Here is a 25,543-nt window from a genome sequence, read left to right on the forward strand (position 1 = left end):
TAATTTTCTGTTGCAGCTGTGCTTGTTCTTCACATTAGGGACAAAGGAGACATTATTCTCCTGAATAATTCAAATCAGTTTAAAATTCTCCAGTCCTTTCTTTCCCTTAGTATCTTCTTAACTCCATATGAGTAAGGGGAGTCGTCATTCAAATCTTAATATGTCTTTTGATAATACAATTAATCAAATATTTTAACCAGTGGTTCCTAGTTTTTATTCCTCCACTGCAGGATTTCTATCAATTGTCCCTTGCAAAACAGAAGAGAGGATATGAATCCAAAAAGAAGATGCAACATCTCTTTCAATATGGTAAATTAATTGATTAAATAGATAACATGTGTTCACTTAAAATAGAATAACAAAGTTGGAAGGGACCTTGGAAGTCTTCTAGTCCAATCCCCTGCCTAGGCAGGAAACCCTACACCACTTCAGACAAATGGATATACAACATCTTCTTAAGGCATTAGTCTGAATTTATTTTATACTTATTTATATTTCACTCAAAGAATCACCCTGAGTAAAAGATTTAAAAACACCTGTATTTGAAGTTCTAGCTACTCATGAAATTTTAATTTTTAGGTGTCATGCAATATAAAAATTAACACAAATCTTTAGATATATAGCAATAGCAGTAGACTTATATACCGCTTCATAGGGCTTTCAGCCCTCTCTAAGCGGTTTACAGAGAGTCAGCATATTGCCCCCAACAATCTGGGTCCTCATTTTACTCACCTCGGAAGGATGGAAGGCTGAGTCAACCCTGAGCCGGTGAGATTTGAACCGCTGAACTGCTGATCTAGCAGTAGCCTGCAGTGCTGCATTTAACCACTGCGCCACCTTGGCTCTTCATCTTAAGTATTTGAATCTTAGCAAAACCAATTTCATTCAGCACTATCAAATGATCAGTGTCAATTATGGCTCCTGTGTCACACTCCAATATGGAAACACACCTATCAAATTGCTGGGTTAAAACATCATATCAAATCATAATGTGATTTGTTCACTTTTGACTTGTGGTTCTTTGTGAACTTAGATATCCTAGTTTATAAATTGTGGTTTATTTAATAAATATGATTATATAAAGAATGAATTGATACAATTTGTAAACAGAATCCCTGTTACCAATCACTAACTAGTAGTTGAGTAAGCAAACTCAAGAAACATTTGAACACTTTTTAGACTATATCACATAAGTTTTATCTTGAAGGGCAGAATTGAAATTACCGGCTGAAAAAATGAACAGGGACACAGAGAGGATATAATATTCAGAGGCATGTGATTTGTTGTGTCAGAATGTGTATCAGTTACAAATAAATCACCAAAAGAGAAAGATCCAGTAAAAACAGCCACAACCAATTTTTGATAAGCACCAAATTTAACTTTTAAGACATAGAAACACAGCAAAAAGCAATACAGTCACTGAGTAGCTGTGAAGCAGAAGCGTTTTTAACTTTTTATTTGTAAAGGGTGGGAGGATGAGTGGGTTACAAGATCTGAAACTTTCCAACATTTCAGGTTTCTTTCTGCTTATGTTATTTTGAGTTTGTGCCCAATTACTGTTACATTCAAGAACTGTCAAATTTATAAATTTGCCTTTCTGACTTTTCAGTCCTGTCCCATCTCCTCCCCTGCCATTCCCACTGCACTATCATATAAAATCCAAGTTTCTTAAACTTTCATAAAACATTTGCAACTCTTGACTTTGTAAAGCCCAGTCTCTCCACACATTTTTTGGTTTATCTTTCTTTCTTGCCTTTCTTTGAAATTAGGGGATTAATAGTCTTGAGTCTATCAAGGAGTGTCAACTTAAACAGTCAAAAATTGGAACAGATTTTTTGTTTAATTACTGTACTGGTATCAACAAATTAAAAGGTCAACAGAGATGCACGATGAGGGTGTGAGCAAAGTGATCTAGTGGTATAGATTAAGCTACTATCAACTTTCTGTCTTCTTTTTTTAGCACCGTTAATGTATATGTTTAGACCTATATTAGCACCTTGTCCCCGATAAAATAAAGAAAAACACTCTTCAATTTGTTAAAATGGAAGAATGCAACTTGTGCATAACAGATGAAGAAGCTGCTAAATTTAGATGACAAGATCCTTGTCAATGTCCTCTGTAAAAAAAGAAAGAAAGACATCAAATAAGATAAATGCTTGCTGTCAATGTCTTACACAACATTTATGTGATTCAATCACTTCTCCTAGGATTTAGATTTTAGATTTATTATCTAAAGAACAGTCTTTTCCAAACTGATACCAATCAGATGCGATGATTACTGTTCTCAGAATTCCTGCTCACGGTGTTCTGAATGGTAAAGTTGTAATATCTGAAGGATATAACCTATTGGTTAATTGGCTGCTGTTTTAGAAAGAGGTTTTTAGAGCCATACTGAGGAATAGGAATTCTTGGCTAGTTAGAATTAGCAATATAGCAATAGCAGTAGACTTATATACCGCTTCATAGGCCTTTCAGGTCTCTCTAAGCGGTTTACAGAGAGTCAGCATATTGCCCCCAACAATCTGGGTCCTCATTTTACCCACCTCGGAAGGATGGAAGGCTGAGTCAACCCTGAGCCGGTGAGATTTGAACCGCTGACCTGCTGATCTAGCAGTAGCCTGCAGTGCTGCATTTAACCACTGCGCCACCAAAGAAATGATTTGTAAAAAAATATTGAGCCTTTAGAAATTCTAAAGGCATACAGTATATGACTCAGTTTTACTATTAAAGTTAAACAGTTTTGGCTAAGGAAGCTCCTGGATATGGTTACAGGTAGTCTCATTTAACAACCAGAACTGGGAACGGCAGCTTGGTCATTAAGCAAAGGGGTTGGTAAGTAAAACCGTGACTTTGCTTATGATCTTACTTCAGCTTTCCTTTGTTTTACAGACCTGTGAAGACCATAAATATGAGGACTGGTTGCAAAGATAGTTTTTCATCACTGTCATAACTGCGAACAATCATTGGAGAAGTCAGCTGCTAAATGAGGACTGCCTTTATAAGCCAATTATATATACGGTATTCTGAATTTCTTGAAGGAAAGCTGGGATACAAATGAAGAAAAATGGTCTTTAAGAGCTTCAGCTAATTCCAATTAGCTAATACAGATTTGTGGTACTTACTTTCCTTAATGCCAAAGCAGTTGGCCCATTCCTCCAGAGCAATGTATTTGTCATTGTCTAGATCACATGTCTCAAAGAAGCGAGTGGTGCAGTGCTCCATAGGGATCAAGGGAGCTCTGAGTGGGGCCAGTTCAGTGTGGGACAGGTATCTGAAAGGAATATCAAAGTGGGCACAATTACCGCCACTCCCAGAAATCTCATAGAAAAGGCATGCATGATGGTCAAATGAATCCCCAGCATATTTTCATTGCATAAAATTACCGCAAATAACCTGGAACAAATAACCTGAAAAAGCATTTATGAAAAAGAGACACCTATTATCTTACACCTTTCTCCTTTTATATATTTCACTTAAATAATTATCATTAAGCCTTCCAGAGTGTAATGTGCAGTTTTCTGTTCTGTGGGACAAAGAGTTCTCTATTATCTATCTCTTTTTCCATCAAACAGCTTTACAAATAAGCTTCTTACGGTGATTAGTATTGTATGCCTAGTCTCTTAAATGTTTAAAGGGTAAATGCAGTCTGCATTGGATCCTTTATAGTCTGGCATCAGAGTGCTAGTTTTAGACTTATTGTGATAAGATATTTAAACATTTTTTAAAAATGAAATTCATCTCAGGATTTGAAAAAAATCTTATTTAGTGATCCTGGAAATAAAAACTCTCATCAGTTATAAGGAACAACTTGTCATTATTTGAGATCAGTGTCTGATTTTTTTTTAAAATAGTGCCATAGCTCACTGATTACTTAATTTTACCTTTTATTTGATTTCACCTGTTATCTCTAAACTAAACTGGAGTCTTGATTTCTGTGTTCCAGGTGAATGTTTTAGCCCCACCTTGCTAAAGGATAACAATAGCAATAGCAGTTAGACTTATATACCGCTTCATAGGGCTTTCAGCCCTCTCTAAGTGGTTTACAGAGTCAGCATATCGCCCTCACAGTCTGGGTCCTCATTTTACCACCTCGGAAGGATGGAAGGCTGAGTCAACCTTGAGCCGGTGAGATTTGATCTGCCGAACTGCAACTAACAGTCAGCTGAAGTAGCCTGCAGTACTGCACTCTAACCACTGCGCCACCTCGGCTCTAACCACTAGTAACCAAGGTCTAATTTTATTCATGAGGTAATGGGATTTATCTATGCCAAGTTTCTCAAAAGCTAGGAATAGCAGTATATACCCATCAGCAGGATGTTGGTCTAGCTGTCCAAATTGCCAATGCACAGGGAAGATGTACATGTTGTAGTTTTTCTCAAAGTCACGGGCAAGGAGTTCTACTGGGTGTTCTCCAGCCTCCAGGCGCTTCTCATTCTCATGGATCTTCTTCACCTAGTCAGGAAAATACAGTGGGGAATATTAACTCTGTAATAAAGGCATCCTAAACTATGGGGCTCTGCTTAGGTGTGTCTCTTGCCTACCTTGAGTTTCTGCTTCTCATTCAGCATGTTGTTATCTTCATCCCGCTCGTACAGGGTAACCAGCACATTCTTCAGCCAGTCGCGCATACGCAGAGGGAATTCAGTCAGCTCAGTATCAAGACAGGCAGGAATGACTGAAATGCAACCAGGGTCCCATCAGTCCAGACACAATTTATTAAAAATAAAGAGCTATTATATTCAGCAGTGAAGACATTGATCCCAACTAATAAATGGCAGAAAAGCTATTAAGACACCAGCTGCGAATTTCTGCGATATAGGACAGAGATGCTGCTTTGTGCCTCCAATTACATCCCCTTCCTCCACAGTTAATCTTATTGACATTGTGATGTGCAGCACAATGCTTTTCCCTCCTGTTGGAACATTTCTTCTACCTTCTATCACCCTTCCAATTCACCGCTTCCCTTCCCCAACACAGTTGCACAGATGCACTATTTAATGGCCACACTGGTCAACAGTTTTATCCATGTCAATGATGCTCCATAACATCTGCATTGTAGATAAATTATCCTCTCAATTTCTCCAGACATTATTTTCAGTATTCTGAGCCAGCCTGAACTTTTGAAAGATATTTTAAGAGTTGAATTTAGTCACCTACAATAGCAATAGCAATAGCAGTTAGACTTATATACCGTTTCATAGGGATTTCAGCCTTCTCTAAGCCGTTTACAGAGTCAGCATATTGCCCCCACAGTCTGGGTCCCCATTTTACCCACCTCGGAAGGATGGAAGGCTGAGTCAACCCTGAACCGGTGAGATTTGAACCGCTGAACTGCAGCTAACAGTCAGCTGAAGTGGCTGCAGTACTGCACTCTAACCACTGCGTCATCTCGGCTCTTATAATGATATGGATCGGCCCGGTTTTTGCTTTAAAAAAGTTTTAGGATTCCCCCTGCCCCTTTAATTAAAAGTTAAGGAAATCAGAAATGTAGTATTAAAGTCCTCTTAAATCTGGGAGATTTCTGGAATTCTATTTATTTAATGGGATACAGGTTTCTAAAGCCCGTCATAATTTTTTTTCCTTCCCAAGAAAAACTGTTTGCTTCAGAGGAGGAAATCCATGTTCCAATGAAACCATCCACCTCTTAGGTTAATTTTACTTTGGAGAGCCTGCCTGCCATGGCCACCCAGATGCTATTTAATGTTTCTTTTATCCCACCTAAGGGAAAAACCCTCAAATGTGATTTTATTGGCATGTAATACTCAGAGTTGGCTAGGTTAACAAAGTTGCTTGAATGATGCTTTTACAGGATTCCCTCTGCATTGCTGATGACCTTTGAGGCTTTTCTGTGTGTGTGTTTGTGTGTGTTTGTGTTTAAAAGGACTTTCCTTTTTAGCTGTCATCTATCAGAACAAATGGTTCACAAAGCATCAAACAATTGCACCTAAATGCATATGAGTAAAATTATATGTTATATGTGGGCAAGGGGAATGCTAAAAGCTTACTTGATTTACTTGTAAAGGCAAGTATTAATTCATGGAATATCTGTAACTGGGGAGAGGGGATTGCACTCAGCAGTTAGAAAGGGAATGAGTAAGCACTGATGTGTTATCATTGTCTGTGCTCTGCTATTTGCACAAAGAGGGAAAGTCTTTCTGGCAATATGCACAATGACCTTTATAAAAATGAATGAATGGCCGGAGGGGAATATGGCTTAACCTTTAGGAACCATTGCTGAATAAAGGAGCTGAGGAAACAAATTGTCACAATCAAAGAATAGTCTATGGAGATTCTCAGTCATTTAGGTTATGGTCGTCCCAAATGCTTTTTCAAGAGGCGACTGGACTTTCTGGGTTTTTTTTTTTTTTGAAGACATTTCACTTCTCATTCAAGAAGCTTCTTCAACTCTGAGTGAATGGTGAGGAATGGAAGGATTTACACTTCTTGCAGGCAGTTGGTCATTTGCATTCTTTAGTGAGTCCTTAAGGACACCTGGAGGTTTATCATCAGGATCACCTGAGTAATACAAATGGGTGTGGAGCCTTCTTGGAATTGTTGAAAAGACTGTGTTGTAAACTGGAGATAGACTTCCATTCCCCACCATCCAGCTAGAGCTGAAGAAGCTTCTTGGATGAGAAGTGAAACGACTTAAAAAAAAAACCCAGAAAGTCCAGTTGCCTCTTGAAAAATAGTCTATGGAGATGCACCTTTGGGGCAATCAAAGAATAGATTAAAGTTAGACTTCAATGCTAGATGATTGATCATTTACCAACTGGCACAAAAAAATTGCAGGATACCCATTATCAAAGTCATCCTGCAGTCCTTGCCAATGTGACCTCTACGTAAATTCCTCAGACTGCATGAATGTCAAAGTCCATATATTCTGAAAACATGGTCATTCCTAACAAGGGCATTACTAAGCAGTTATTTTCTAATTGGACTGTTCCACTCTTAAGGATAATGACTCACTTTTGCAAGGTCCAATGTAATCCAGGTGAAGTTTGTGTCCTTTCTTGGTGCCTTCCAAAGTACATTTGGTGGCAAAGAAGTGGCAGGAGGTGTCATAGGTCTTGTTGTCAGTACCACATACCTTTGTGAAAAAGGTTCTTTGTGTTAGAAAAAGTGTCCAAATGGACCATGGTCTTTCTCCTACTCTAGGACAACAAACCAACAAATCTGCTCAGATTAAACTTCAATTTGTCAGGTTTCATAGACTCATAACGCAACTGGGACTTTTTCAAGGACTAAGCTCACTTTCCCCAAATTCAAAGAAAATGGAAAGTTCACAGATGTCACTGCATTTCCAAATGATGAATGACATTTCAAAACAGTTGCATGCTGTATAAATATTAAAAGAGTATAAGGTTCAAGATAGACACTTGTGGTGGTAAAATCCCAAATGGTAGAGTTGAAGTCCCCCAATGTTGCTTTCTGTTTTTTATCCAACACAGAGAGAACCATTGGTAAGCACTACCTCCCATTCTCACCCGCCTTCTGCAATCTACAATTGCAGAGATTCAGAAATGAACAGAATTATGTACTGCCAACCAATCTGGCTTTCATTCATAATCTTACCCTACATGTGCCCAGGTAAATCCTCCTATCCTGATCCAGTTCCCTCCAAAATTAAAGGACAATCCTCCCCACAATTTTTTAAATAAGGGCAGAACTGGTAGTAAGCCGTACAGTAACTACATCAGCTTTCACTGGGGAACCTTACGTGCAATTAATTACAATCTTGAATATGTAGTTACAATTTAGCTTCATTATAGCTGAGTATCTTTCTTTTATTTCTTATACAGGTATATATTTACTCACCTTGTGTTGTATCTAAAGTCTTTGCTTACCTTCTCAAACACTGCAGTGCTGGTTGGGCAGCTGGAAGGATCTTGGCATACACACATTGGAGTGTTGTTTTCATCTAATTCACAGACTTTGCCGTGTTTGCAGTGATGGTTTTGGCAGGGGTCTAAGTAAGATCCAAGAAGCCATTTAAGAACCCCCAAAGGGCCAGTGCTGCTTTACAAAAACTGAAGGACTAGTTGTGACAAAACCATAGCAATCCCACTCAGGCATAAGCTGACACATCAGATGCATGAGAACCTCCTAAGAATGTTTATGCAGTAAATTTGTAAGGTCTAGTTACGTTGTTTGCATTCATCACTGACTGAAGCAACATGAACATTACCAGGACCAATCAAAACCAATATTTGATTGTCATGAATGGTGCAAATTTTTCTGTGAGATTGGGAACTTTATTGTCTCCCTGTATTTTAAAAACATATCTTAATGTAGGATTCGCAAACTAGGATTCTCCAGAAGATCCCAATAATTTGAAGGGGTTGCACTTAAAAAAACCTGATCAGACATGCACAAGAACAAACTCACTCCCTTTGCTTGCAGAAACTCACACAAAGTAGTTGTGGTTCCACAAAGTTTGTGGAATTTCTGGTTTAATGCATTTGCGAACTTCTGGTTGAATGTATTTCAAGTGTTTCTCATTTAATCAATTAATAACATTCAACAAAAGATGAATTAAACTATTAAAAGATGAATTAAACTATTAAACTAAACCCGTCTTGAATGGTATGACTGTTGTGTGTTTTTAAATTATGTATTGTTATGTTTCATTTTTTATTTTTTGTCTGTACCCCCCCTTCCCTGATTTGATTTGTTAGCTGCCCTGAGTCCCCTTCGGGGGAAAAGGGTGGCATATAAATATAATAAAATGAAATGAAATGAATGAAATAAAGTGTAGATTGGTTACAGATAAAAAATATTCAGCCTCAGACAATTTCTTCCCCTCAAAATCCTTTACAATATAAATGGGTATCCTTCACTGCGGTGATGCTTCACCCTGAGTCCCCTTCCCACTCTTTCCCATATCATGAACTGGTGGGAAAATGAACTGGTGGGAAAAGAAGAGATCTGGTGGTTTATAACTTAATAAGGATGCTAAGAGAGACTGGATTGCTGTTTTCCTGTTGCTAGTGGGAGGAGATGATCAGCAATCTATAGTGAATTACCACAAGGAAGAGAATACTTCATTGTTTCCCCTTTGACGGCACTAAAAAGGAGAGGGAAATGGAAGCCCCTTGCATGGTTTACTCTAATTCTCCTTGCAATTAAATAATTTTGTGGAGTTGTTTTGCTCTGAGGAGGTGTAGAGAGACATATTGATTGCCCAATACCTAAATGGGATCTAAAATGCCATTCACAGTTTAAGGGAAGGAGAACTCTTCCTAAACATCATCTGGTTCTCTCTACACTCCAGATCTGATACAATAACCTGCTTGATTCTTTTCAGTCTCACATGAATATGTATGCACTTCTTATGTACTCCATGCTCAAATTACTTTGATCATGTTATGCGAGGACCTAGCTCTCTGAAGGAGAAGGCCCTAATGCTGGGAAAAGTGGGAGGCAAGAGAGCACGGTAGAATTATAGTAGTGAAAAGTATACTGTTGGAAGACGTGAAAAACCAGGTTAGGGACAGATTGTCATGGAGAAAATCTGAACTGTGCGGTCACCAAGAATTGTAATGAAATGAATGAAAGAAAATGTATGCACTTCAGTTCTCTACTGTTCGTCTATGGAGATTCTCAGTTTTCTAGGTCATGGTTGTCCCAAAGGTGCTTTTTTCAAGAGGGAACCGGACTTCCTGGTTTTTCTTTGAAGGTGCTTCACTTCTCATCCAAGAAGCTTCTGGGAAGAGAAGTGAAATGTCTTCAAAGAAAAACCAGGAAATCCAGTTGCCTCTTCTAAAAAGCATCTTTGGGATTCTCTACTGTTCCAAAGGGGAATGTGTGTATGGGATTACAACATAAATACTTTTATCAGATTGACTGATGCTAGACCGTGTGCCATCATCATTCTTGATTCCCAGTGAACACCCAGATTTTCTCCATGAGCCTTCCCATATATGAGGAGAAAGCAGGTGTCAAACCCCTTGTCTCTGTGTGAGACAGACAAATGCTTTCTTTGTCAAACGATTCCCATTTGATTTTCATTCCCAATCAGACTAATATATAGCGAATATAACACCACTGTACAATCTTTACTAGGGTTCTTGATACAAAGGAACACCCGAAAGTGTTCACTCCAAATATGGCTTCTTTTTTGTAAATGGAAAAATCTTAAATTTCTTTTTTCTTCTTGTACAGGTCTGAAGGTTTGCCTTCTAAGAATGGGCTTACTGCACATGTCATGGTGACAGATGCCAATTTCAATTCTCTTGATATCTTACGTGTATGTATGTACCTTTTACAGACACCTAGATCTTGTATATACACAAAATACTTTATATAACTACATATTAGGGATTAGGCTATGCAGCCACGTACTTTCAGCCACAATCTCTTCAACATCCACAGTGGTCTCTTCAAATTCGCCAATTTCCACCTGGACTGGGTTGATTCCAACAGGTTCCTAAATGAACAGATGGAATGAGATCAAGTACTGTTAGGGTCTGAAGGATGACTGATTTCTGTAGCATGGGTACTGTACTCAAGATTGGGAAGCAATCTTCATTTATTCAGTATGGATGCCACCTGCCTCTGAATGACTCTGGGCAGCTCACAACAACAGAGTAATATAAAAACAGCAAAATACCAAATAAAAATGAAAGAAAACAAAAAAATACCCCAAATTAATGTTTTGTAACTTGGAGCCTTCCCAAAGCTTTAGGCTACAGAATTCACTAGGAATTGAAGTGCAGCAACACACTTTGAAGGTGCCAGGGTGAAGAATGCTGCCTTCCGCGTAGTGTATTTAAAGTACCCACATGCGAATACACCCTCACATTTACAAAAAGCACCCAGAGTTTAAGAAACAAGGTATTATTTTATGGTCATAGCTGTTGGTATTTTCCAAAAAACAATTCCTGATGCCTCCGTTTACAAGTGACATGATTATTTTTATTGCTACTTCATTAGTGTTGGTGAGGGCCGCCTAAGATAAGTGTTGTTGAGAGCCTCCTAAGTGGCTGCCTAAATTTTATTAAATAATTTTTAAGTGGTTGCTATAGGCAAACAATAATTTGCTTACTCTATTCCTGATGTGTATTTCTTTACTATTGACATTTATTTTAAATTGTAAAATTCTAAGCATTTATATTCATGCAAACCAAACAGTGCCAACCATGTGTAAGAGGTATGTGTTAATAAGCTGGAGAGTAAAAATAATTTTAAGGGAAAAAATGAGTGGGGGGAACATAACCACACAACCGCTGAGTAAAGGCTGAGCAGTTTTAGTAGTTATGGCTATGTCAGACTGATTGACTGGTAGGCTAGATATAATCAATGGGGGGCAGGAAAGAAAAAGAAATGAGTAAACTGAAAAAGGAATTGGTGTCTTAAGTGGAACTCTGACTAGGAGCACATCACCCTACAAGACTTTATTGTGTCTGTATATGTGATATGCATGTAGAAATGAATGGAATAAAGTAAATGAGTTGCATTTAGGGAAACTGTAGCAGCAGGAGATGAACATATCTGCTGTTAGTCTCTCTCCTGAGAATTTAGAACGATTTAACTCTCCATCCCACTCCTGGGGATGTTTGCTTGTAAGTATAGCCTTGAAGCAAGAGAAGGGGCCAGTACTGTGTTACTCTGTACCTGTGTTGCAGGGTCCTCTATCACTTCCATCTCTTCCGGCAGAGCATCTTGCTGTAAGAGAGAGAAAAAATAGGCAAATAAAGACTTCTACTTGGAATTCTCAAGTTGTTACTAGAACTCTACTCCTATTGCTGGGATATTCCTTTTGCTTTAATATGCCTCCATATTGCTCTCAACCCTCATCAAGCATTTTTATCTGGTTTCCCTTTGCCACAGTGAAAACCAAAGAGCTTCCCAAGAACTTCTTGGAGCATCTGACCTCTTATTTTTAAAGATGGAATTTCCTTATCTAATTCCTCTCTGAGAGCCAAAGCCTGAATTGAAGGCATTCAACTCTCCTGGCCCATAATGCACTCCTATAAACAACACAAAATATCCTTCCCATTCTCTTGGTGATAAAGCATGTATTTATTTCTCAGGGGATTTCTTGTTTCTATATTGGTTATAATATTGGAGTTTATAGGTTATTTTACTATTCCATTAAATGATAAGGCTGCAAATATAACTTGAGAAATGTTAAACTATGACTTTGAAGTGGTTTGCTTATGATATGGTTATGTTTGCTCTTTCTATTCTTCTTGTATAATATGTCCTGAGAAACATAAAAATAAATTGAATGAAGATTAAATAGGTGAAAGAAGAGTGTAAAAAAATGAATAGGTGATGAATTAATGTGGATCGAATGAGTGATTAGAATGGATGAAAGAATGAAGGACTCAAATGAAAATCAAATAGTGAATGGCATCAGAGGAAAGTGTAGACTAGGAAAGTCATGATTAGATGATGTTGAAGGCTTATGAAATCATCAAAAAGAGAAAGGTAAAGAAAGTGTAGTGGTATTTGGACTTGGTGGAAGCAAGAATGGCTTCCAAGGACAGAAAAATAAGTTGTATAGTGAATGGAAGTTGTCTAAATTAGACTTAGCTATAGCTATAGCAATAGCAATAGCACTTAGACTTATATACTGTTTTACAGGGCTTTGACAGCCCTCTCTAAGCAGTTTACAGAGTCAGCATATTGTCTCCAACAATTTGGGTTCTCATTTTACCCATCTCGGAAGGATGGAAGCTGAGTCAACTTTGAGTCAACCTCTAATTCTTTTTCTTGCATCATGCCTTCAATGACTTTCACTTATTAATTTCCTTTTTTACTTTGGAAATGAGCTGCATGATGGCTGTGATATATTTACTAAAAAAAAGAATATATTGATATAATTGCTATCACTACCCTGCTAAAAGCTTATATATTTTGACATGCATTGACAAAACACCTTGATTGGTCCTTGCTGGACTAGACTATAGGGGGGATGAGATACAACTGGATAAAAATGAACCAGCAGAAGTTGGAAGCTTTGATAATTGGGTAGGAAAGTTGAGAGTGATCTTCAAGTGCTGAACTATTTCTGAGTGTTCAGAGCAGTGAGGTGGGTTGGAGTGCTTACTTTCAACTGTACTATACAGAGAATTTGACACTGCAGCATCTATAACATTCAGAAAATGGGTTTTTAGAGCTAATGATACTCACTGGAACTGCCAGTGCCTTGCCTGCCAGGCAGAGGAAGAAGAAAATCCAAGCTCGCATCTTTGCTTGAAACCTGAGTTTATGGAGAAAAGAGAACCATAGTTTATTTTGCAAGTTGGAGGGAATGTATTATTTCCCTTAAATTTCACAGTTATCAATATTTTGAATTGGTCTCTTTTATTTTTAATATCTGTACCCACTTCTTCCATATAGCTCAAGGCAATATACAGTATGAAACAAACAGACAATGGCATATCCATTATATCACTGGACAAATTCTGGAAAATCGATAACATCATGATCCACACAATGTTAGGTCATCTTCCTTCCCATTGTTGCCCATGATTTCCCATTATAGTCATCATCTAAGGTGGTTTACAAGACAAAGTGAACCACTAAGTATCCAACCCAGCATATTGCCCCAATCTGCGATCTGAAATGGTGATCCATAAAAGTGTTTCAGTGGTAATTTAAATGAGCAGAAAAATAAAAATATTTTTATAATAGCAAAAATCCCAAGAAATTGTCAACTTTCACACCATTTTAATGTCAGGCATTGATACTCTGGGATATTCAGCAATTGCATGAGGCAGGAGTCTTTTTTTAAAACAATTATGTCATATTTTAGTTAGTTCTGGGGTTCCACCAATGTCATTGAGGCTTTATTCGCATCATAATTCCTGTGCACCAAATTGCCAATCTCTGGTTTGATCTAGATTTTTAAAAAGCCCACATTAAAAAGGGACTGAAAAATGTTCCACTATTATCCAACAATAGATTTTACAAAACTTTCTGTTCCTAACTGAATCTCAACCATCTGAGGAAAGGTAGCAGATAATTGCTAATTCCAATAGAAATCTGAAGCACCAGTGCTATCTAAAAAAATGCATTGGAATAAAACTGCTTTTGCATACTCAGTAACACTTCTTGTTCACTGACCTATGAAGACTACCTTGGACTCTTAGGCAGGCAATGGAAAATAAGCAGGAAGGATTTGGCTGTATTAATTTTCTTCCTTTACCCCAGATATATCCAACCTTAGCAACTTTTAAAACCTGTGGACCTTAACTCCCAGAATTCCCCAGCCAGAGAATTCTGGGAGTTGGAAGTCCAGAAGTATGCTTCTTCCAGAACTCAACATTCCCAATAAAAAGTTCCATTTCAGATCAAACAAATGCAGAAACATGAAAAACTGAGGTATGTGGCTTCCTTTTCTTGGCATGAATAGCTGTTGGTGGAAACCTGTATTATTATTCTTTTGCAATAGCAGTATTCAAGCTTGCCCACTCTTATTCATCCAGGTTTTTGTGAAAAAGAAGTATTCAAAGAAAACCTTGAGAGATTAAATTCTTTGCTTATCTACAGTTGGCATTGCACTGTTGTGCTGGTTTCATCTACAGGCCACTAATACCTTGAAGGTGTTAGGTGCCTTGAACCTTGATCATTCTCTAAGGAATTGCTGGCCCAGAGATTCAATCCCTCCACATTGTGGTATTTGTTCCAAATCCAATTAGCAAAATTAATTTTTTTAAACGTACATCTGTTGCAGTGTAAAATGAGATAAGCTGGAAAAGAGGAACATCTGTTTTGTCTACCACATAAGCAAGAGTCTAGATGGGCCCGCTGTGAATCTACAGATGAACCTTGTATGGTGAAGCTGCTTTGATGGTAGTAATAGTTATTATTATTATTATAAAAATGCTCATACAAGACACTTACAGGTCAAGGGTTAGCACCGGGCATTCTATGCCAGACAATATGTTGCAATACTTTTACATACCTTTGCAATTTGTTTAGATAGTTATCTTTGTTTCTGCTACCTATAAAAGAGTATTACTAAAGCAAGTTGGTGCCACAGCCTGTCTCAATATTGATTTGTATCAGAATTTTATGCCTATATTTATAGCACAGTAATAACCAGAAGGTGTGGAATATAAATAGGTCCAAATGGAAATCATGTAATGTGGTTGTCTCTATAACCGGCAGTGTGGCTAACACGTCATAGATTCAGATTTTTTTTATAGGCAGGGGCAGTGAGTGGCTAAAGCAAAGTGTCTATTTCCCCTTTCCTTGGCTCCGCTTTAATGCATTCATCCCTCTTCTTACTCCTACCTATTTTACTCCCGTTCGGTACATGGCGTCCCTTCCTTTCTCTCGCTCTCTCCTTTATTTGCTCTGGAGACCACTGAAAGCATCTTCCACCACTGCCAAGACCTGAAGCTGAGGTCACTAGCTCTTTCCTTCCAAGGGCATTTTTGGGTGGAAAAGTACAGCTGAATCTGGCTGTTTCCCTCATCCCAGATTTATAAGGGCTTTTCTTATGCTTCAGGAAGCTTGGCATATTTGCCTTGCTTCCTAGCTCTATTTACAACCAAGGCAGGAGAACTCTATGAATGGGGTGTCAAGGGGGTGGATGTTCAGAAAACAGCATCCTTCAAGACACAGTTGCCAATGTTGGGTTAAGATTTCTGCCGGGTCCTCCAGTGCCAGAGAATACCAGGTTTCAAAGCCTGGCTTTGCGCTCGGAGTTTGGAGACCATCAGACAACACGCCAGTCAATGCTCAGTCCTTCCACTGTTGTGATTGGAGGTAGAAAGACTGTTTGAGCAAATAGGTCCTGCGTAAACATCTGTCACCGGAGACAGGAAACACGTTTATTTGAAAAACAAAATATAAAGAAAAGCTTCATCAACTAACTTATTTTGGAGGAAAACTGCATAGATATTTTGGCTGAGAGGTCTAGCTGGTGCTTTACCATAAACCTGTGGAATACAATAGTGTGCTTCTCCTGCTAGGAGAATTTGTGTCACAGTCCTCACGCAGGTATCTATGAACACTGTCCTTCAGTGTTAAATTGCCTTCATATTAATTGGGTTGCAAATGGGGAGAGGGGTTTTGAAGCAAAATTCTGGGTTGCTCTTGCGGGACAACAACACATAATCCAGCTACCCTATCTGATTTTCCATAGTTCAATTTTACAGAGTTTCTCAGAGAATAGCAATAGCAGTAGACTTATATACCGCTTCATAGGGCTTTCAGCCCTCTCTAAGCGGTTTACAGAGAGTCAGCATATTGCCCCCAACAATCCGGGTCCTCATTTTACCCACCTCGGAAGGATGGAAGGCTGAGTCAACCCTGAGCCGGTGAGATTTGAACCGCTGAGAAGCATTATATCAGGACCACTCTGGGAAATTAAAATGGATGGACAATTGATGCTGCTCAAAGTACTAGGCTGGGAACCAGTGGTGGGTTTTAATGTATTCTACTACTCATTCGCTCGTGTGCGTGCGCGCGCTCACGATGCTTCTGTGCATGCACAGAAGCATCTGGGTGGGTGGGCAGAGCCTCTCGCCGCCGCCACTACCAGTTCACCCAGTCCGGGGCAAACCGACAGAAACCCACTTCTGCTGGGAACAATAAAGAGTCTGCTGCAATTTTCAACTGTTGATTTTGCCCATTGTAAGCAAGTGCAAGTTTATTTCATAGTGATGTCACCTTAAAAAGTTCTTTTCTTTCTATGGCTGCTCAAGGCAATGTAGATAGATTCCATGCAAGAAAACCTGTCTTTCGTTAGCAGCATCTCTTGTCCATCACTTTCTGTAATAACTGTGCTCCATTTAACAGAGGCCCTATTCTCTCTTCTCACTAAGCTCAGCATTATTTGTTTCTTCTGTACTAAGTAGCTTGCCTGCTCTCTTTTTCCATAGGGAAGAGTAATTTTCATTTTCCAGCTTTCAGTGACTAAAATTCACTTCTTTACCACCTCACTTGCTAATGTTTTATTTTTCTCTGTTTCTTCTCTCAGATAGTTGCCTTCCCCATTAACATACAATCTCCCTCTTCCTCCACTTTTTGGATTCATTTCTAGTTTTAAAGTTGGCCTGGCAACTTCAAAATCAAGCTTCCGTATACAGAAAAAGTTGTGTGGAACGGTTGGATTTCACACTGTGCATCGCCATAGATTGCCAGAATAGCTTTAAGTTAACCCTGTCCCTTTTCTGTGATTGTGTGTTCATCTAGATGTTGTAGCTCTATGTGGATCGGGTTTTGCCCTGGCTGAAAACAAGTGTCTTCTGAGGATTGCTTAAGGAATAAGTGTGGTACCATATCTACTGTAAAACCCTAAGCTACCCTCCATTTTCTCTAGCCTTCATTTCAGTCTTTCACAGTTTTCATGATTGAAATGTTTACCTAGCAACTGCCAGTAGCATCTCCTAGGCATCACTATTATTTACCGAGGACTGATAGATAACAATTATGGATGAATTATCAGGCCACTATAGAAGCTAAAGCATGTTGAGAATAAAATTTATATAACATATTTAAATACAGTAATGAATTATTACAACAGGACTTTAATTACCCCATACTACAAATTAGCCTAGTATTAATGTTTCTGTCTTTTAAATAAGGGAATAAGATAAGAGAATATTTTAGTGATGTCTTTGTCATGCATAGTTTCAGCATGTATTAATTACCAGGCTGTGTTAATGACACACATGTCCCCGTTAAACAGATAGATGCTATTTGCTAATTGGAAAACTGGAAATCCGAACTTCTCCATAAACTTTGATTAAAAAGAAATAATTTACAATGACTGAGCTCAGGCATTATGCTAAAACTGTAATGTGGTTTGGTTGATTTTGTTCCTAGCTAACCATGTGAATCTACACAGCTATGATGATGGATTCTGTTCTGACCACCGTATGAAATATGTGCTATATCTGAAATGCGTATCAGTGTTCACAAGTTGTGGTTATTTATTGTTACAATTATAAATCAAATTTAGAAGGCTATTTTGCAAAAACAAGATGCAAGTGAAAAATGGGAATAAACAGGGAACCAATATAAGCTAACACAATAGCACGATCACATTCAGAGGACACTTATCCCATCTAACACGAACTGGGGTTGGGGGGGGGGTAGGGAGGAGAAACCAAGTCTTCAAGGCCTGTTTAAAAGAAAAGAGGGTTGGAATCACTCAAACCATTTGAGAGCACTATTTCAGAATGTCGGTACCACAACAGGTAAGGGAAACGTCTTGGGTCCCATCAGCTTGCATTGTTTTTAAGACAGGGCTTGGAGTATGCTTAATTTGTCAGAACTTATAAACCATGGGTGAGAGATAGATCTGTTTAAAGAAGTGATTTATAGGTAACAACTAGCACTTTGAATAGCATCTGGAAGTATCTGGTAATGAGTGCAGTTTTCACAGCATTGTTATATGGGCAGATGAAACTTCTGAGTTAACTTCAAGGTAGCTTCATTTAAAACACATTGCAGTTACAAAGGTAACTAAAGCATTGTGTTATACTTAGGGATCAAATGTGGTCTCTGGATTCACATACTATTTCATTTAACTATAGTTCGTCGAAGAGATCACAGACACATTATACACAATCCATAAACATAAAACAAGAATTGCCAAGGATTTTCCCTGATTTCCAGGATAAGTAACCGATGGAATGAATTTCAAATGCCATCAACTACATAATTAGACCAGGTATGAATATGATTTTAGGTTTAAAATTCATAAAATTGAAATGAACCAATTTAGACTTTAGCAGATTTGTTTCTTATAAAACTGCTTTTTAGTACACAAGCAACCTATTCTGTATTCTTTCATCTCCTAAACATGCTGCAGGAGTCACAAAATCTCTAACTCAAATTTCTCCTGTATATTATTTTATTACACTTATGAGTTTCACAGACGCAGGAGAAATGCCTGAAATCACCAGCTTTAAATAGCTTGTTATGATCATTGCCTAGAAATGTCAGCAGAATCATACGGCAGAAGTCTCAGTCAAGCTTTATGTAAGTAGCACTCATAAAATCATGGAAGAAAAGTAATTCAGCCTTTGAATTTACAGTAATACTTGGTGTACACCAACATTAACGAAAAAGGGCAAATTTTTAAGGCTGTAATAAGGGGCACAATTGTTTTTGAAGCCAATATGATTCTTCAAAGGATTGATACATTCTTATTTAAAAATACTGAAAAGATGGAGTTTTTCTTTAGTGAGAGATGGCAAATTTTACTCAGTGATTATTTTGTGCAAGTTTAAAGAAATCTAAAAGAAACCCAATTTGAAGCTATATTGATACGAGCATTTTTTGAAAATTCATAGTGACACTCCAAGGGTTTTTAGTTTTAGCTGCGTCTGTTACTATAAAAGAATTATAGCTGGAGGTTTGGACTGCAATATTCCACACATACCCAAAAATTGTTGAATTAACTCAGCCCCTTGTGAATAAATCTGGGCTGTGTTGTTAGTTACAGGAAAAGGAAAAGGAAAAGTTTTCATCTGCCATTCATAGCAAAATTGGAAAACTTAATTTCATATGAAACCACTAACAAACATACCCAAATGTCAAAGTTTAACTGAAAGAAAAAAATGTATCCGCTTCCCACCCTTTACGTGATCTCTCCTGTTTTAAATTAAATAAAGTAAATCCCTTGGAGCAAACCTCTTCTAAAATTCCATGTTGGTGCTGTTATCCCTATTCTTACATATTTTGGATCTCTTCCTGGTATATTTAGACCAAGATTTCTTTTAAAAATTCAAATGGGTTGCACTATTAGCTGCTATTTGTAAAAATAATTCATATTCCTCTTTCTCTCCAGAAGTTCATAGCAGTGTATATTATGCCTCCCTGATGTCCCCATTTATTCTTTATATCTTGAGGTAATTTAAGCCGAATCATCCCTCAGAAGTGGGTGGAGACCAGTGGTGGGTTTCAAACTTTTTTAGAACCTCTTCTGTAGATGTGGCCTGCTTTATGGGAGTGGCTTGCCAGCCATGTGACTGGGTGGGAGTGGCTTGCCAGCCATGTGACTGGGTGGGCATGGCCAACTTGTAAAATGTAGTGAAACTCACTTAACAACACTCTTGCTTAGCAACCAAAATGTTGGCTCAGAAACTCTGGCATTTGAAGCACACAAGTCTTAAAGCTGTCAAGTTACAAGACCCTTGCACCCCTAACCCTTTAGAAAAAAAACCCCAGGGGTGTTCAAACTTGACAGCTTTAAGACTTGTGGACTTCAACTCCCAGAATTCCTCCTCTCACTGTTCATCTTGATGATGTGCGGATGGGCGGAGGGAGGGAGCTGGAACAGGTTCTAAATGGCACTGTAGATTTGTGGAACCTCTTCTATAGAAGAGGTTAGAACTGGTAAGAACCCACCCCTGGTGGAGACTGAACATCAGCCTTGTCAATCTTGGTTTAGAATTCCTCTTTTAATAGCAAGCTAATTCATGGATATGAATCGGATTCAGTATAACTTCAAAAAAGCTCATTGTTCATTCTACATTTAATTCCAGTGGCCCTTACTTGAGAGTAATCAATCACCATCTTTGAAGGTACCCAGGGTAAGCTGCTAGGAATTCTAGGCCAGGCAAAAATTTAAAAGTGAATCAGCACAGATGATCTGGCATCTTAACAGCTGCCCATAATGCAGACCTCAGATTGACTTATTTTTGAGAAAATATGTTTGATGGGCATGAAGAAGGTTGATATTAAACTCCATTCCCATATAACTATGAGTACTTCGGTTCAAAATCTGGAAGGGTACCAGATCTCCACTGGTACCAGAAATTTCTGATTTCAGAAATGCCTTCAGTGAACTAGAAGAGAATTCTGCAATATATTGGCTATGGTACATAGAAGACAGAAGTGCAAAGGCTTAGCCTCCAGGCTGCCTTCTGTTCTCTCAAAGCCTTGAATGTGGCTCCCAGGGCCCTCAAGCAACTTCTTATCCAATTGTAATTTTTAATTGGCAGAAGGAAGAAATTATTAAATAGCTGAGTGGAGCAAACTTTTGATTTGACTCCAGGGTGCAATTCAAAGTACAACTTAAGTCTTGGTCTCAGTAAAAGTTGTATACCACTGTCATACGTACCGCTCAATTAACATACATTTTTCCACTGGCTCCTACTTCCTCCCTGCAATTGCTGTGCCTAAACACTGCTTGTCCATTTTTCGCCAAAACTATCAGAATGTACCTGTTGCCATTAGTGAATGTTCAATGTGATGGCTACTGAGCCAAAAAAAAAAAAAAGATTTGCTTGGTCAATGCTATAACAGGAATTCTGGCTTTGCCATGTGATGCTGAGATCATACTCAAGTTTTCCCTGCTGTCTGACATCAGGAAAGAAGTTATAACCCAAGTTTCTTGCATACCTTTTGGCTCCTTCTTTGCTGTGCAAAAGGAACAAAAGCAATTTATTCTCCCAGTGACACTAAGGAAAAAAAGATTGTTTCAGCCGCCATCTGTGCATCATCACTGAACCTCTAGGGAGATGTCCTATTTTCTGGAGAGAAGGATGATTTGGCAGCACAGCGGTGTCTAAAATTTCTTTCTTACAAACTGAATGGTATGATCCAAACAGATTTACTATTGGGCTGAGAAGTATTCTTAAGACATGAAAGATGGGGCTTAGTTTGACTGTAGTGTTCCAAATAACTTTCATTATGCTATTTTATGCATTCCATGATGCTACAAAAGCAAAATCAGTTGTCCCATAGACTTACTGTCAAGACCCAACATTGAAGGATCTTTGGTGCTCTCTGAACTTGTTTGTTTTCTTACAGACTCATGATGTTACCTAGTTTGGGTAATGTTTGTTTTCTCTGCAAGAAAACAACAAAACTCAGAGAGCACCAAAGACCCCTCATTTCAACCCTGAGTTACAAATATTCTTCTTGATGATCAGTCCCAACATTGTCAAACATTAAGAAAGTGGACACGGTTTGGACTGGATGGTAGAATATCATTGCTTATAAAGCCCCCACACTTTTATCCCACAGACAGTTGGAAAAGTTATTAGCATATTTCTTATTGTTGCAGAGAATGACTGTACAGTATTACTAAATTATCACCTGAACAGTGAAGTCTAAATTAAAGGCATGGTGCTTCTGCCCTTTGTTTCTTTATTTACAAAAGGATAATCATTCCAGCTATTACAGTTTGTGTTTGTATAATCCTCATTCTTTTAAGATGCCATTTCAAAAACAATCTAGGTGTGAAATACCAAGTATGGGGCACAGATTCAGGCACTTTCCTGAGTCTTGGATGACCCTTGACACAAACTAAACTTTGAGTTGAATAATAGACAGTGTAGAATAATTCCTTTTAATTGACTTAAAATATCCTGCAATTTGTCTTTTGGATGCCGTAGAGTAAGCCAGCAGTATTTTGGGTCAAAACGTTGATAAAAAACACCCCAACTGAATGCATCCTTTCCTTTCACATCTGTGGTCATATAGGACAGGGCATCTCTTCAACCAGAAGACCCTGAAAGGGTTTCCATGGGAGCCGACATTCCATTGTAGAAGAGTCATCCCAGAGAAGGGATTTTTTTTCCTCTCCCCGTAGGTGGGGCTTGGCAAAAATGTGAAAAGTTGATATCTCTTCCCCCCTCCCCTTTCCCCACGTCTCCTGCCTCTGCCTATGTGGCACACAATGGCTTTGTCTAAACGGGTTTCATGCTACTCTGCATGCATTTCCTTTCATCTCTCTTCACTGGCATTTGCACAACATTTTTGTCCAATTTACCATGCTTCCAGAATAGTTTTTTTTTAAAAAAAAAAAAATCTGTTGCATTTGTTCTTTATAATGTTTTGTCTCTCGAAGGGAATGGCATGCCTTAAACAGCAAAACCTCTTTCTTTAGGTTGCAAGAGAAGAACACTTACATTTCAAAATAAGTCAATTTGACTTCACTGAATTGCAGGGGAAAAAAACTTTTTGGAGGGTTAGGTAGGAGAGGGAATAAAGAACGCTTCAGGAAAGGAGAAACAATTTAATTCTTCTCTCTACTGCAGTCCTGTAAAGTCAGGGAACGAAGGCTGAGGCAATGAATTTTAAAGGCAATGAATTGCATGCTTCCTTTTGGATGGGCTTATACAGATTGGAATAAACTCTGCTTTGCAATAAAACACTAAGAAATAAAGATGAAGATGGAAGTAGAAAATTATGTTTCTGGCTCCCTTTTTCCAAAAGCAAATATAGCCCAGGCAAATGTCCTAAACAAGGTTTATTTGCCAAGTTTATTCTTCAGCTACCTGGGAACGTATTCCATGTGACAGTCCTAATTAATTAGGAGGCAATAAATTGTGAAATCCTAGATACAGAGTACCAATTGGCCTGAAAATAACTTTACTCTCTTCTGTATTTATTCAGCGAGTAGAAAAGAGCACTGATAACTGTTGCCAAACACGGATGTTTATTAAACTAATTCAATTAATAAAAACAATTAGCAGCAAAACAGCAGTTAGGCACAGCAGGCAGAATTTCCAACAGTACAAAATGTCAAGAAAACACTGAATATTCTTACACATCAATGCTATTCTTATTAGGCTATTCTTCAAATGGAGATATTAGTTTTGGGCCCAATCAGGACTCCTTTGCTTAATATAACAGATAAAGGACGGAAAATGAAGAATAAATAAAAGCTGAGAATGGAAAAGTAAGTTTTGATGTCATACCTCAAGGACAGGGCAGCTGAGAAAACTCCAGCCTCTCTCTCAAAGGTCTGAAGGAATCTAAGTATCTTGGAGGATGGCAACAGGAAACTGCTTCTAGGGTGCCTGGGCTGGGCTTTCTTTCTCCTCCTCTTCTATTTTCCAAATTTGTTTCTTTCTCTCCAGCTACAAGTGGGCTGGCTTTCACCTTCTCTTCCCTCCCCACCCCCTCCTCCTCTCAAAATATATTCTGAGGCTGCAGCCAACAGCTAAATTATAGGCCAGAGCAATCAAACGGTGTCAGAGTCTGTAAAGTTGAATAGAGAGTTAGAAAGAGGCTGTTCCTGTCTTTATGGCAACTATTGCATCACTGAGGACTCCAATGAGATCATTTTTTTTCCTCTTAGGGTTTCTTAAAACCCTAAGTGGATCCCTTTGGGAGAAGGGGGTGCAATTATTGTTCAAAAAATGAAACCTTACAATCTAGGAAGAATGATTTATATACTGAGAGATAGATAGATAGATAGATAGATAGATAGATAGATAGATAGATAGATAGATAGATAGATAGAGATAGATAGATAGATAGATAGATAGATAGATAGATAGATAGATAGGAGAGTCTTGTTGAAAGAGTAGCATTTACTATGCCATTAATTTAGTTGCAATAATAAATCCAATAATAAATGTGTCACGCTTTAAAGTACCGCAAAAAAACTGTGATTGTCATTACAACAGATTAAGAACTTATTCAAATAAAGAATAGCTGCAGTTACTATCATAATCTATCTCGACCAAGAGTCGAGGTGGTGCAGTGGTTAGGGTGCAGTACTGCAGGCCACTTCAGCTGACTGTTAGCTGCAGTTCAGCGGTTCAAATCTCACCGGCTCAAGGTTGACTCAGCCTTCCATCCTTCCGAGGTGGGTGAAATGAGGACCCAGATTGTGGGGGCGATTTGCTGACTCTGTAAACCGCTTAGAGAGGTCTGAAAGCCCTATGAAGCGGTATATAAGTCTAACTGCTATAATCAGTTCCTAGATGAAACAAGCAACCTGTGTTTGCCTTTGTAAACATCTACGATATGTTATATAAAACTACCTCTATTTTACTTTTGGAGCAGCAAAATAAGATTTATTTTGATTGGAGAAGTTTATTTGATTGGAAAATCAAAGTACAACATTGTCACGAATTCAGTTTATAGAAATTGCTGTGCTACACAAGTTAGTGGCGTAGGTTTTTCATCAATAGACAAAATATCTTTTGACTATTCCTCCAAGTTCTTTTCCAGTATCAAAATCACTCCTTTTCACACCCCCAGATATATATTCATAGATGCAGCATGACAGAGCTTTTGATTTCTATTTTCTCCCCTAAGCCTTGGGTAGAATTTCTTTCTTCTCTTGGTGCAGGCCTATTATCCAAATAATAATCCCCATGATACAAAGTTCCTTTGATATTTTGACACAAGTATGCACCAGAGCGCTACAAATTGAGTGGAGATGCTACTCCATATTAACCCCATGGTAAGACCAGGACACCCCTAATATTCCGATTGCCCTGAATCTTGATACCATTTTGGTGCATATTTTGGAATTCCTGTCTAGAAACCACCTATGACGGGCTCAGGCTGTGGTATCTGAATAAAAAGTATAAAGAAAGGGCACTTGACAAGGGCTATGATTTGTGGCAGCAGGTCTTTGGATTAAATTCCTTCCGTCCTTGGAATATGAATCTTTGTGTGAATCTATCTGAGGTGCATAGACAAGAAGAGTATTAGCTACCACAGCAGCAATATAAAATACAATTTAAACTCATTTGTTTCAGTAGTCTTAAACTAATCATATTTTGGATAGTGGAAAGGGTCTGGGGAACAACTAATCTATTCTATTCTAATCTAATCCAATCCACTTTTTTATTAGTAATTGTAATTTAGAAGTTTTAAC

The 25,543-nt window shown here is 38.3% G+C and overlaps 1 protein-coding gene across 1 annotated transcript; it reads right to left on the reverse strand.

Annotated features, from left to right (window-relative positions):
• Positions 1-1,441: 1,441 nt before the first annotated feature.
• On the reverse strand, positions 1,442-23,729 carry SPARC (secreted protein acidic and cysteine rich). Its single transcript, XM_032211887.1, has 10 exons — positions 23,625-23,729; positions 13,141-13,210; positions 11,617-11,667; positions 10,345-10,429; positions 7,848-7,969; positions 6,970-7,090; positions 4,542-4,675; positions 4,304-4,452; positions 3,123-3,271; positions 1,442-2,116 (listed from the first exon to the last, which is right to left on the reverse strand). Exons 2-10 carry the CDS (start codon positions 13,195-13,197, stop codon positions 2,088-2,090), a joined length of 897 nt encoding a protein of 298 aa, XP_032067778.1. The 5' UTR covers positions 13,198-13,210; positions 23,625-23,729; the 3' UTR covers positions 1,442-2,087.
• Positions 23,730-25,543: the final 1,814 nt, after the last annotated feature.

Source organism: Thamnophis elegans, chromosome 2 (assembly GCF_009769535.1).
Source record: "Thamnophis elegans isolate rThaEle1 chromosome 2, rThaEle1.pri, whole genome shotgun sequence".
NCBI classification, from domain to species: Eukaryota; Metazoa; Chordata; class Lepidosauria; order Squamata; family Colubridae; genus Thamnophis; species Thamnophis elegans.

Coding starts and splice junctions, on each gene's coding strand:
- SPARC (XM_032211887.1), bottom strand. CDS start 13,197: ATGCGAGCTTGGATTTTCTTCTTCCTCTGCCTGGCAGGCAAGGCACTG. Junction 11,668..13,140: donor GCAAGGCACTGGCAGTTCCA/GTGAGTATCATT, acceptor TCTCTCTTACAG/CAAGATGCTCTGCCGGAAGA. Junction 3,272..4,303: donor GACCAACATCCTGCTGATGG/GTATATACTGCT, acceptor TATTCCTTTCAG/ATACCTGTCCCACACTGAAC.